The sequence below is a fragment of the Seriola aureovittata genome, chromosome 15, assembly GCF_021018895.1.
Source record: "Seriola aureovittata isolate HTS-2021-v1 ecotype China chromosome 15, ASM2101889v1, whole genome shotgun sequence".
Classification (NCBI taxonomy): Eukaryota; Metazoa; Chordata; class Actinopteri; order Carangiformes; family Carangidae; genus Seriola; species Seriola aureovittata.
In genome coordinates this window covers 19983783-19998279 of record NC_079378.1, presented here as the reverse complement: position 1 = coordinate 19998279, position 14497 = coordinate 19983783, and the positions used below count along the sequence as shown (strand labels likewise).

At 42.0% G+C, this 14497-nt stretch overlaps 1 protein-coding gene across 2 annotated transcripts in view; it reads left to right on the top strand.

Moving 5' to 3' along the window:
* Nucleotides 1-14497, top strand: part of robo3 (roundabout, axon guidance receptor, homolog 3 (Drosophila)) — an 85137-nt gene that overhangs the window by 46833 nt on the left and 23807 nt on the right. For both annotated transcript variants that reach the window (XM_056397057.1, XM_056397056.1), the window contains exons 7-9: nt 6600-6724; nt 8828-8999; nt 11750-11955. In XM_056397057.1, the coding sequence (XP_056253032.1) occupies nt 6600-6724; nt 8828-8999; nt 11750-11955 (503 nt within the window). The remainder of the gene's footprint in view (nt 1-6599; nt 6725-8827; nt 9000-11749; nt 11956-14497) is intronic.

Below are 14497 nucleotides of genomic sequence, written 5' to 3'. Positions count from 1 at the left end.
CCAAAGCCAAGGAGGGCAATTACACTTAAACTAAATAAACTTACAGTTAGATTAAGGCCTTTATGATATTTTTCTTATGAAGCCATGTCCTGTTTTCTAAATGCCTTGACGACACAGCGGGTTTGGTCATTTGGATCCAAGTTTACCCTAGTTGCCAGTTGGAGTTGGTGTATAAAAGAGCAAAACTATGTCGATACAGTCCAACCCAACTATTGAGATATACAATATAAGCATATTTTATGTTTTACTGGGGGTTTTTAATAACACATAATTGTATTATTGTATTTTATTTTTCATGTATAAGCGATATACAGCATATAGCGAGAAATATTGCAATATTCGTTATTGTCACATATCGGTCCAAGCCTACTAAACAGAAATAAATACCTTATTTGTTTCATATTTCATTGTGATTGCTCTCTAAGTTAAAAGTACCACAGGACTTGATTCTTGTATTTATTAAAACCTGAGTCTGTCCAGAGCCTGAGTAGAGTCAGTACAGGGAAGAAAATCTGTACACGGAAGGAAAACAACAAGTTTTACCCCAAAATTTTGATAATTCATATTGTTCATATTGTATGTACAGACAGTAGGCAAGATGGCAGCCCTGTTGAATTTTCTGAAATTAAACGTCTTTGCCATTTACCCTTTAAAGTGTTTTGACATTATAAACCCAAAGAATTACAGCACTGTTTCTATAACTTATTCTCAGTCTATTTAAAGCAGTACCAGCTCTCTAATTCATATATTGATTTTAGAGAAGTAGGCAGGAGTCCTGGGCACAAAGGTCCAACTTCGAATTAAATAAAAGCATAGATGAATTATGGTCCTGCTATAATACATTATACTTAGGAAATAACCACCTCTTCAATCTTCATTTCAGAATAGAATAGTCTCAGGGAAAAAAAAAAAAAAAAAAACGTATGGGAGAGAGAGAGGGTGTCAAATGAGAGGATGAAGCTGATGCTCATGCAGCAGCAGCAGTGGCAGAGAGTGTGTTTACTCGAGCGTAAGTGTGTGAAACATGCCGTCTGCATCAGCGTGGCACTGTGACAGCTGCCTGTCACATCCAGGCCCCCAAGGAACTCATGGGAGTATGTGTGTGTGTGTGTGTGTGTGTGAGTATTTGTGTTCCCCTGTCTGTGATAGCTTCAGTGTGTTGGTGCAAATCACATGTCAAGTGTGCGGGTGGGAGGGGTGGGGGGGAGTAGGGAGGGGAGGTAAGATGCTTTGGTTGTAAGCACTTTGTCTGCCTCTGCTGTGTGATTGAGCAACACGCTGGGTTCGTACGACAGCGGTGCAGCAAATTGCACAGTGATCAGTGTGTGAGCGGGAGCGCAGCATGTGGTGAGCAGCTGAGCGGGTCGAGACGTGTCTCCGCTTTAGTTTGTTTATGAAGACGATGTTCCCTCTTAAACCTGGATCATCATCCCTGTCACCAGACAAGAACATCAATACTGGACAATCCTGTAATACCCTTGGTTACATTGGAATGCCAGTGTTTCGGTAGCTGTGTCATAGGGAAAGATTATGGTTTGGTTAAGTTTAAGGAAAGACTGTGATTGCAGTTAATGAAAAGGTCAGCATGAACTCGCTTTCATATCACCCTGACCTCCACACCCTGACTTTCTGCCTCAATAATTCCTGCTTTATTGTGGGAGGCGGTAGGGAATTATCCTTTATGACCATAATTCCTAGGAAAGGGTTAGGCTATGTGATATCATCCGGCAAGTGGGACATTGTAACAGTGAACTTCTAGGACTTGGACGCCTTATTTTGGCCCCAACAGTAAGACCTTCAATGTGTTGCCAGATCTATCCCATCATAGTGGTAACTTTAACCTTCACGGCCTCAAACTTGATCTTAAACTTCCCGCCAAACTCAATTCTTAAGTTCAAATGGACATTTTAAAAGTTAATGACTGTCCAAATGTCTTGACTTTGATGGAATTTTCTCATCTTGAAGAGAACATTCCGTCCTCATCACACAGAAACACACAAATATTTAAAGAGACCAAGCACTTCACACTCAGACTTTCCCTCCCCTTCAGTTTGACAGTTCTTATCGTAAAAGCTGTGGCAATTTAACTTGCAGTGCTCGTCTATTTTTGCCTCCCTCTTGGCATGTTAGCATTGTTATGTGTTCTCCGGCTCAGGCAATATCCAGCATATGAAAGAAGTCTCTAGGCTCCTTTTGAATTCCTATCTCCAGTGTTTCATTCTTTATTTAGACATCCCCCAATTTACCTCCCTGACACTGCCTCCTGCAGTTATCAGTTTATGTGCCATCGTTTTCACAGGTTTTACATTTCATAAAACTGGAAAATTAAGGTGCCATGGTGTTTGATATGCAGACAGTTTCTATCTTTTTTAAGGGCGCTTTCAACAGTAAAAGCTGTTGTACCCAAAAGCCAGCAGCCCAGAAAGCTAAATTATTATACGAGCCACATGCTTTGCAAATACAGTAATTTCTTGCAGGCATTGTTTGCTGATTTTTATCATGTATATTTCAGCTGTTCAGTTACAATTCATCTCCCTGTTTCCATCCCATGTGAAGATGCTAATGTTTCTCCCTGCCCTAAATCTAAAGCTCAGTGTCGCGCCGAGTGCACCCATTATTGCTAATTATTTATTACAGCCTCAGGCAATGTGCTGGTTGCCTTCTCAAATCAAACATTGTTATTCTCCAGACAGAGCTGTGTAGCGCACCAAAATGGCATTTTAATAGCCTGAATATTCCTCGCTGTCACTGTATTTGGGTCAAAGTTATGGCGCTGCGTCAGACGCGAGGGAGTGGAATGCTCAGGTGTCGACAAGTTTTTTTGTCAAATGGCCTGCTTAGCTGGATGCTCTGATACAGCATCTTTTCTCATGTGTGTTAGTCACATGTGTATGTGCACCGGCCTGGAGTTGCATTACATAAGAAGAGAATATTACACTGCATTTCTTTAATATTTCAGGACTTGCATCAGCTTTGACAGGAAGTCTGTCCTTGAGGTAGCTGGGCAGTAAAAGCAGGTGTTCAGTGTCTCTGCTCAAATTGCACTCTGTGGCTCTCATCCAAACACTGGGCGCTTGTTTGGGCTTTGACCTTTAGGGTTAACGGAGGACTGCATATTTGATCCGTGACCCTGCACACCTCAGCCAAGGCCCCCTTAGCTGTGATTTATCCCACTGCTGACACATGGATCTTCTCCTGCTGTGTCAAGGTGTCACAGGCCCGTGGTGGAAGCAGACTTTAGGATATAAAAAAAAGGGCTGGGTAATCCCCAAGGCGGGGTATAAAATCTGTATGCAGGGCACGAAATGAAGCTCGCGCACGCATCTGAGGTGAGCGATTACAAGGAGCAGGCAAGTCGCTGCTAGAGATTGGAAAGTCAGGGATTCTGAATCCTTTGCCAGACCCTGCGCCAACATTTCATATCGGATAAAATTTCTGAACTCATCTGCTTTATGTGTAAGTGCGTTTTTCTGACTTGTCCATCCAACTTCTCTCTGTGTAACTTGATTTCCAAACCATAGGAAACATCTCCTCTGGCCTCCTCTGAGGTAAATAATGTCAGCAAGCATTTTTCAAACTGTAGTCACTTTGGGCTAAAAGTTGATATATCGGAATCCTGATATAAAGCAACTAAAAGGACTTAAAGAGATAGCGTTTGTGGGTCACAGTAATGGTTTGTGGTATTTCTCTTCTTTTTATTTATGATGTCTTTTTTCTATTACTAGGTAACTTTCCACCATTGGTTTTAGCGAAATTGAATTCCTAACGACTCAAAAGAAAAGTCAAATTCTGGCATGTCACATTACATACTATTTAAGAAAGCACCAGAGCTTTTGCGTCTTATAGTCTTAGAGTTACATTATTGCTTTTCATTTTTTAGAGGTTTTGGTTTCTTCGTTCAGAATTTTCCCTGCGCAAATGTACATTTTACATAAGAAAAAAATGGTTTGTCTATTTATTGTTTCTCCACACTTTGACTTTCACTGATGGTTAAGTGTTTTTTTTTAATATTCATCTGTCTGTTCTGCTGTCTGGTTCTTCTCCTCTTTCTCTCAGTTTCTCCCAAAGCTAATTGAGACTGAGAAATGAAAGAGAAGCAGGAGATCAGGTGGGTAGATGAGAAATCAATTAGGATTGGTGGAGGGCATCATTATGCATTCACACTCGCCTCTGTGGAGGAAGCCCTCTCACTTGCTACAAAATCAATAGAAATCAAAGATGTGTGTGTGTGTGTGTGTGCATGTGTGTGGCTGTGTGGAGACACACACACTCACACAAAGGGAGGAAGGAGTGGCAGAGAGAAAGTGAGACAGCCGATCAGTTATTTGCAGCCCCCTTTTCCCTGCCGCCCTCCATCAATGTCCAGAGACATTTCATTAGCCTGGTGCCTGGGATCAGAAAGGTAACCCACAAACCTGAATTTAGGCTCCTCTGGGGTTCTGGGCTGAACTTTTTGATAGGTTCTGCACCCATAACGTAACCAATAAGCATGTTGGAAGAAATCAAGGTCACAAAGGACGTAGGATTTAGTAGCCCCGTCCTTGCTTTTCTCAATCAAATAGATCAGTTCTGCTCTTTGTGCGTTCCTGTCTGCATCTGAATAAACATGGGAATTAGTCTGATGATTAAAAACGACTGTGGGGGTACAAAAAAAAATGTTCACACAAAGAGAAACAATAATGTACAGTCATTGTGTTGTTCTTTGTATTTAAGTGACCCTCATGAATGTAATTGATGGATGCACCGGAGAGATGAAGAGGTTGAAGAGGAGACGGAAAACGCTCGTCTTGTCTACAGTAGACGACCTGTTGAGTGTGAAATGAATTAAGCGTTGTTTGCTTATCACCGCTCCCTCTCTCTCGTTCGCTCGTGCTCTCAGTCAGATCACACTCGCTCTCTCTCTCTTCCTCTCTCTTTTTGCTTTGAACTCGTCAGGAAGCAGATAACTTTAGTTTCCACTCACGAGAAACTTCCAGCCCCACGTCCTAATGTTGATGCTCATTACTTCCTTGGTTTGCGAATGAAGCGATGCACAAGCTAAAGCAGCTGCTGGGTTTATGTTTTGGCCAATCAGTGACATTCAGCCCCCCCCCAAACTCCGCCCCCATAGTTCCTGAATCATTGAAAAGTTGAACCACCTGGAACCATCCAGGAGGAACTCAATTTATTTGAACTGGGAATGTCCCAAGTTCCCAGTTGGAAATTTCACTTGCCTCCTGAAGAACATCACCAACCTACGACCTCAAAATCCAACATGGCTGCTCTACTCAGCAACAGAAGTGAAATCTGTGGTAATATACTGTTCATTAGCCCTTCTGTCGTAAACACAGTACTGTCCAACCTAACAATAACAAGCAAGCGACAACAATAACAAGCTTCCGACTCGTTGAACTGGAACACGGTCAACTCGGCCGCGACGTCGTTCCCATCTCCGATATCCGACTTGGATAGGGCAGCATGAGTTCCTGGTTTTTGGCTCAAAATGGAAGGAAAAAAAAAGCACTGCTACTGATAATTGATTTTATTGTTAAGTTGAAGCGTTAACTTTAAAAAAAAAAAAAAAAAAATTGCTCTATTGTCATGGAGTGTCATATCTCAGCTTAATCATGTTTGAAGTAACTCTCAAAGAATACCCCTTTTTAATAATCAGTGGTGATCATTTGCCGTCATCTGGAGACTTACTTTCTCTGAGTCACCTCAGAGCATCACTTAATAAGTCTTTTGTATATAAATCAGGATTGGCCCCTTAAAGTGTCATTAACGTCTGTTTTTGCCTCTTTTTTTTCCCTTTTGCCTCGACACAGTGTGTCACCACTTGCTATTTTCACACAAAATCCTCTTATATTAAAAATGTTTAATCAAGAGTAATTGCTTTGCAACCTTGAGTGAATGTTTGGACATAATGAATATTCAAACATGGTTAACTGAGGGTTGAAAGCAAGTGCTATGGCTGCTGATAAAAGAATAAGGTCTCAGCTCCCATGAGGCTGCTCTCTTGGCTTTGTTGCCTGTACGTTAAAAAAGATCTTTATGTTCACGACGTCTTTATAAATGTTGATCTGTTTCTGGCCTCTTCAGTCAGTCAGATGAATAGGATGAAGTGAGAACGGCAGCAAAGATTTGTGTTGTTCTGTTTTATGATTTGACCCGTGTGTATGTGTGATAGTGCACCTCTGTCCGAGTACATTTATGCCTGTGTGCTGTGCGTGTGCGTGTGCGTGTGCGTGTGCGTGTGTGTGTGTGTGTGTGTGTGTGTGTGCGTGCGTGCGTGTGTGTGCGTGCGTGTGTGTGTGTTTTTCTGCATGAGAGATAAAGAGACAGAGACCACTTGAGTGAGAGAGTTACCAGTTATGAGCTGCTGTCATCACTGGTGGCCTGTCATAGCTTAATGCACTCAGTCTCACTGCCGACACAGTCTCGCTGTATTAAGCTCATTCAGCACACACACACACACACACACACACACACACACACACACACACACACACACACACACACACACACACACACACGCACGCACACACAAAAAAATGACACATAAAGACTTTGTTTCTGTTGCGACCCGCTAAACCGTTTCTCTCCTATTCTCTGTGTTGCAGTGCCCCCTCAGATTGTGGTTCGGCCGCGGGACCAGATCACAGCTCCGGGTCGCACCGTGACCTTCCTCTGTGGCACCAAAGGAAACCCGCCTCCAGCCGTCTTCTGGCAGAAAGAAGGCAGCCAGGTAAGAAACTCTCTATGGCATATTAAACACTTTCTGTTTCCACATCTTCCCTCTGAGGCACCATCAGGGTCTCACAGTCAGTTCGTATCTGACAGCAGAGGTAATTTTACAAATGCTTCCACATCAGAGGCATATACTATATATATATATATACAAATATATTTCACCATAGTTGTCAGTTGCCCGACAGTCAGCGACGTTTCTAACCACGTTCATTACCCACAATTCTTTTTTTAAACCTAACCAAGTCGTTTTTGTGCCTACACCTAAACAAACTGTCACTGTTTCACAACCTTAACCAGTGTGTCTACTATCGTTTACCATGACAACAAAGGTCTGGTACGCCTGCTGCTTGTACATCCCTACAGATTGTATTATTGTTACCATGACAACTGGTGCGTATTGAGGGATAGGGACAAGAAAGCTATTTTGTCATTTAGGTTGGAGGACTTGTTGCTTCTGCTGCAGCGCAATGCCACAATAAATTATGTAAAAAATTATAATTACAGTATAATTTTGCTTTATTGTAATAAATAAACTATTTTAGCCATTTTCACCCATTGTTGATGATAAAGAAAAGGAGCCCTTTGTTATAATGTTATTATGCTAGTTTAAGCTAGTTCCGTGTGCTTTAAAAAGAGCTTGTGTCTCTTCCCACTGTCATGTTCTTCACTGTCATACTTGGCTTTTATCACTATGTGCTGTAGTTTCATGCCAGGGTGACTCACTGACACACACACACGCGCACACACAAACACACACACGCACACGCACACTTTTGAAGACAAACTAACGCTTTGGTGAATAATACCCTGTGTGGATGATGGGAAAATGAGGTGCGTGTGTGTATGTGTGTGTGTGTGTGTGTGTGTGTGTGTGAGAAAGGCGAGTGTGTGATAAGCATTGCAGCCGGTTGGAATGCGCTGAAAGGTCTGATGAGAGCGCGTGGGTGCCTGTAGCATGGCTCCCAGGTACAGATTAGAGGGGGAAGAGCGAGATTGGAGAAGGCCTGCAGAATGTGTGTGTGGGAGAGGGAGAACAAGAGTGGAGGAGAGAGATAAAAAAAAAAAAAAAAAGGAGAAGGCGCAGAGGAAGAGGAGGAGAGGAAGTATGTGGGTAGCATGTTGGGAACAGCAGCTGCCTTTCAGTGAAACACACAGGAAACATACAGTTACTTCATACTGACAAATAAAGAAAGAAAGAAGACATAAAAGATAAATAAAGAGGAATTAAATTGAAAGTGAAAGCCAAGGTTTGAGTTTGCAGTAACATTGGTGTACACTGTTGAAGTGCCCTTGAGCAAGGCCCTAAAACTTTATCTTCTTATCCCCTGGATGGAACTAACAGCTGAGGGTCTGCATGGTGTAGATGTAATGAAAGAGATAAGTTACAGGCACAGAGCACCAGTTGTTATTTTTTTAATCCTGAGAGCTCTCACAGAGGACCAACACTGAAAATGAGTTTCTGGCTACAGTCATTTGTCGAAGTGTTTTCGCAGGAAACCAAACCCCTGACTTTTAACTGGAAACCATCTCAACATAATGTCTCTTTCTTGTGTGCTTGATTTGTTTTTTTTTTCTGTTACTGTATTTTGTGTGTTTATTGTTGTAGGTTTGTCTATTTGCACAAAGAGAGAATTTTTCCGGTTCTTTTACAAAAGTGCTAAAATGAACTGCATGCTCAGCCACTGCTTTCTCTTTTCTTTCTAACCAACTCTCCTCCATGTCTTCTGCATCTTTATTTTGAAATGATCTATTCAGCCGAAATAAAAATGTCAAAACAAGCTTATCCTTGAACGTTCAGGAGAGCCACCTTTATGGATTAACATTGTGTACAGTTGCAAGATTCAAACTCCTCACACAGCTGCAAGTGGTAGAGCTTTTTTTCTGGCAGTGAGAAAACTTCCTCTGTGTTTTCAAGACTCTTTCCTTCAATATCGCAATGCCTGTGTGTTAAACTAATCCTTATAGTTATGTGTACATCAAACTGATATATTGAATGTGTGTTAATGCATAATGTGAGTAAATGAAATGTAAAAATTAAACGAAATTTTTCATTTCTGAATGAAAAGACTAATCTTTGTGACCTTTTTCCCTTCTCCAGATCTTGCTGTTCCCCATCCAGGAGCCGTCGCAGTCGGGTCGTTTTTCTGTGTCGCTGAGCGGCGAGCTGACCATCACTGATGTCCAAGTCAAAGACTCTGGCTACTACATCTGCCAGGCCATCAGCGTGGCTGGCAGCATCCTGACTAAAGCCCTGCTGGAGGTGGAAAGTGGTGAGTGTAAACACACACACACACACAAAAAGGCAGGTGGTGGGTTGTGTGGATTGAGTGCAGTAACCTGATTACACAAAATAAAGATTGACTGAAAGACCTTGAATTTACTTGACGGCTTTGCTCAAGATTTAGATCTAAATTCAGAGTTTGGTTCAACTGACATCGTGAATTTTCCTCTTTACTTGTCTTACTGTCGACCTGTACACTGTTATATATTATGTTTACTGCCCTCCTCCGGTAGTTTTCAGGAGATACTACCAAACTAAAGGACACATTTTTTGGTATTTGTGCGAAAAAGGCTGAAACTTTAATCAGAAGAAATGAGATGAGTGTTTATCATTAGCAGTTCCCACTGAAACCAGTGTGTATCCTCAGATTGCAGCTAGTTTGACCCAGTAATTTAATAATAATGACTAATGTGAAACTTTCCCCCCGCTAATCGGATGAGACAAAAAGTCATGACATTTACACCGTGTTTGTGTTTTAAGTAAAAAAAAAATACTATCTAACTCCTATCTAAATGCAACACCTTGATTCCCTCGCCAAGCTTTCAACTGAACATCCTCAGCCTCATATTCGATTATTTCTCACACTTTGCTGATGTAACCCACCACCACACACAGACACACACACACACGTATGTGCACCTAGATAAGTTCAAAACCCCTTCAAACCTGTCTCAAATGAAAATATCCCTCCCTCAAATGAGCAAACAGCAGGAGTCCTTATCTGATGTAATCAAAGGGGACAACTGGTGATAGTTCTATGCAAATAACCCTGCTGCAACATATGCTCCCCCCTCCCTGCACCCCCCCCCCCCCCCCCCCCATTCAGGGAGTAAACAGGGATTTTGTTCTGCTCTGCCTGCACTAACTCCTGTGTTGACTTTTCACATTTTCAGTTAGCCGCAGTTATCTGATGATATCACAGCTTTCTACAGCAGTGAGGGCGAGCTCCATGTCTGTAAGAAAATGTTGCACCGCAGGGGGGGATTGAAATGTTGTCGTTTTGCTCGGTCACTGGGTGTCGGGGGGGTCTTTTGGAGGAGCGGTTACCACCACAGAGAAAGAAAAGGAAGAGAAAAAGCAAAAAAAAAGCAGTGACTTTCTGTTTCTGTATGTCTTCAGCTCTTTCCACTACCATTTCTGAATGTGCAGGAATTCATTCGACTTGTCCAGACAGAGCGTAACTCCGCTAGTTGGAGACACTCATAATATAATGTTTACATCTGAGATCGACCTTAGAGACAAACAGACGTGGAGCACGGCCATATAAGTTCATGAGTTTCTGTGGCTAAAACAACAGAAAAGGCCATGATCTCCTCGTTGCTCCGATGTGAAGTCCAGCGGTGCGGCTGATGTAAACAAAGCAGACAACACTTACTCACCTATTTTTACATTTCATGAGCTGATGGAAGATTTCATAAAACTGTCTTAAAGTTTACTTTCACACTGTGTTTAAAACCAAAGTCCCTCGGTGTTTTCAGCAGCGATCTGTCAACATTTATTCGTCAGATAAAATGTGTGTGTGGTGTTGTATTCTGGCCTACGTACTTACTGCAACCCCATTTCAAATGTAACAGAAATAACCTGTAGAGATACAATAGATGTTTTAATTTTATATAGTTAATAATCAAGTAATCGGGGTATTGAAGTTATTAACAGCTGATTGATACCTTCAGTACTGACAACACATGGTTTCTGATGATGGTTCTATAAGCACTAAAAGTAAAGTGAGTACTCTGTCAAACCTAATTCAGTTAACTTCATACAAAATGCAAATGAGATCAATATTTGGTGTGACCGGTCTTTGGCTTTAAAGCAGCACCAGTCCTGGTCGTACACCTGCTCACAGTTTTCAGGTACTTGGCAGGTAGGTTGTTCCAGCATTTTGGAGAACTTGCCACAGTTATTCTGTCTCAATGTCTTCCGTCTCTTCATGTAATCCCAGACTGGCTCCATGAATCTCCGTGATGGATAAAAATCGAAACATCTATAGCACCTTAAATTTTTTGCACAGATAATCAATTATCCAGCAGGACCGTATTCCAAATTAATCACGGTTATTCAAAGGTATAGAGTTTGTTTAAAAAAAAGACATTTTCAAGTGCAATAAATAACATATTCACCGAGTTAATATCGTGTCAAGTGGTCTATCAGTCTGTCAGGAGGTAACTGCATTGACATGTTGCTGCCTGAGAAAAAAATCTATGTCATCAATTTGCATGGTGAACTGGGGCAGGGCCAGAGAGAGGCGGACCTGAGAGCCTCTGGGAGCGGATGTTCTCTTCCAGTGACATTTTACATTTCACATGGCAGGACACGCTGCGGCTTTACATGCAGACTAAAGACCGAACAGCCGACTTCAGTGGGTCTCTGAAAGTTTGGCTTCGAAAAAATACAACAACACGTAAAAGAAGCAGGATGAGATGTGGTGTTTCCATTTATCATTATTGTTAGGATAAATGGTTTCAGAACTGCTGAGCTTTGTTTTTTGTGATGGATAATGAGATTGGAAAGTACTGGACAGGATTGGGGATTTTGTTTAAGCCGTAATGTCAGCACAGTGTCAGAGCATCACTCTGTAATTTCCAATAACAAGGCTGTTGTTAAAGATATTTGTGGCCATTTTGTACATTCGTTTTTTATCAGAGACTGATAAAACCCCATTAAATACCACCATGAGGTTGACCTGTCAGGCTACTGGAAAAATGTATGACCTTTTATCTCAACCCTCTGTCCCTACAGCGCCTTCGGACCGTGTCCCTCCCATAATCCGTCAGGGACCGGCCAATCACACCTTAGCGCCGGGCGCCACCGCTCAGTTACACTGTCACATCATGGGCAACCCCATCCCCAGCATCCAGTGGGAGAAAGATGGCCAGAGGATCCTGGGAAATGACGGTCGAATCAGCTTGATGGAAAACGGCACATTCCAAATCACCAACCTCCAGGTATTTAAATGAAATGAGTTAAGTAAAAAAAACTGTTTGTTCGTTGATGAACTCACAGAGTAATGAAAATTTTCACAGCTGTTATTTTTGTCTTTTAAATGCACCGCTTTTCTGTGACGACCTTCAGCTTAGTCTAATTTATTGTGTATTTATTACTGCTTTTAATTCCATCACACCTCACCTTCCTGTGAACTCATTAAAATGTATTCACGTTACACATGCATCACTATTTGCACATCAAACACGATGCGGTTCACACAAGATAAACACATCACACATGATAAAACGGCACAGTTTGAACTGGCGGGTCAGCGTGAAGCACTTAAACAGAGGGCATTTTTACGACTGGCTAAAATGATGAGTTTTTATGAGAAGAGGAGAGGAGGGGAAAGCAGCAAAACGGCATCGGTGAGGCGTGATCACCATGATAACGAGCACGAGAGGCCATTAGCAGTCGTTAGAGCCATCTTACTCAATGCTAATGAAATCCATTCTGCCCAGAATTCCCTCCTGGGTAAGAAGCAGCACCTTAGGTCACCGCAGCCTCAGTGAGACTCAAGGAGGCTCACACATTAATTGATTGTGGGTTCTCAATGATTAACGATCGCTGAGACTTGTAATTAAATCCGCTACACATCAGGGCGAGTGAGGACGGGATGAATGAGAGAGAGAGAGAGAGATGGTAGACGCTGAAATAGTCAGGAGTCAGAAGCCTAAAGAACATCTTATGGCTTTTGGGAATAAAATGGAATGAGTTGACAGCTGAGAGCACCATCTTTGGAAGTGCAAGTGCTCTATGACCAGTTTGAAGCTGTCAAACAGCATGTTGGAAGTTCTCTGTAGACTTTGGTTCAGTCTGATCAGATTCACACAGACAATGAACGGACCATCACCAAAGCCACAGTCACACTGAAATACTGCGGTTTTATTGCATTTCAGGCAGCGTGTTTCTCTCTATTCACTTCCATTAATTATTGTAGAAAACAAGATGTTTTGTCTTAAGAGGTAATTCTTTTTCAAAGGTCCCTTATTTTACAGTTTTCTGGTGTTTTATTTGAAGTGTTGTGGATTTAAGAACCAAAAGCCATTTCAGCGTAGTTTCACATCTCCTCTCTCAGGCTTCTCCCTGGAGCTCTAGTAACAACAGGTCGTGAGCCAATCAATCTGATGGCATGGCTGAGGGAGGTGACTGTTTTGCTGTGACATCACAAAGTTACAGAAGTCCCGACGGCTCATTTTAACACTAGGACCGCCAGCATTCTAGCACCCCCTCAAGCCGCCACAACGGTCTCCCAGACCGGCCTGTGTATTTACATTGTTTGGATTCACAAGCAGTTCTTGAAGTGGAAAAAAATAAGTGTTAGTACTTTTCCTTCTTCATATAATGTCATGTCTGGGGTCCAGGGGTGAGGGTGGGGGGGGGGTAGATTACATTAGAACATGATTGACTAATAGTGACTCACCTATAGCACACACCTGCATCTGGATATAGTGTGTGCGCTCTCATGTCAAGAGCTGCTGTCGCTGTTCGCTCTGAGATTTATTTGATAGTTATTTTTGGTTATTGTTTATTATCAACAGCCAGAGATTTTTTACATTCGTTCCACCCGGAGCCGATGTAGCCTACAAGCTCGCACTGAGACTGGCGTGTGCACTGGACTAGACAGCAGCCGGCAGCAGAGTCGAGATTTATTCAGCTGCATCATAATTCTTTATTTATTATAAGTGAGGGTGATTTTACATGTTGCTTACTGTTTATAGCCTACAGGCTGACTATTTACAAAATCAAGGTCCAGTTTGTGCTTGCAAAATAAAGTTTGCTAAGTGGCTGCATCTGGAGCGGACATGCTGATGGATGTGCCAGCTGACAGTGACATTCCTCATCACTAAACCATCAGACTCCCCCTCGCTCAGGTCCTGAGAAAGTGACTCTTGCTCTCTCTCCAGATGCAGCGAATACCGCGAAATAGAAACATTGTAATAATTACTATGGCCACAGCTGGCTACAGTGGTCTATATGACCGCTTTGGCAGTCAGAGGAATAAATGCTCAGAGGATTTATTGTGTTATGTTTCTTTATTTTAATACATTCTTCTAAACATTAAAAACATATATTTAGGAAAAGTCATGAACTGAGAGACCCGTAGTTTTTATTTAAACAAAGTTATTTACATAATGAAAAAGTGTCTGTCAGACCGTCTTGGTGGTTCTAGTGTTAAGGCTCAGTTTGTAAATACAGGCTGTGTGCATTTCTCTGTGGACTGAGCGCTTTGATACTTTCACAGTATTAATATAGAACCTAGACCTGCTTTATAATCAAACAACACATGAACATCTCACGTTATACAATATGGGACCTTTAATAGTTTCTCATTTCTGGCCATTCTTTCTATCAGTGATCATAACATCGTACACACAAAGATAAGTGGTGAAATCAGAACATGTGGTGACATAGGTGACAAAAAAAAAAGGATGGAAACAGGAGAGCTCAGACAATCAGACAGGGTCTAAGCAGACCCCTGTGTTCGTTCAGTTTTGGTTT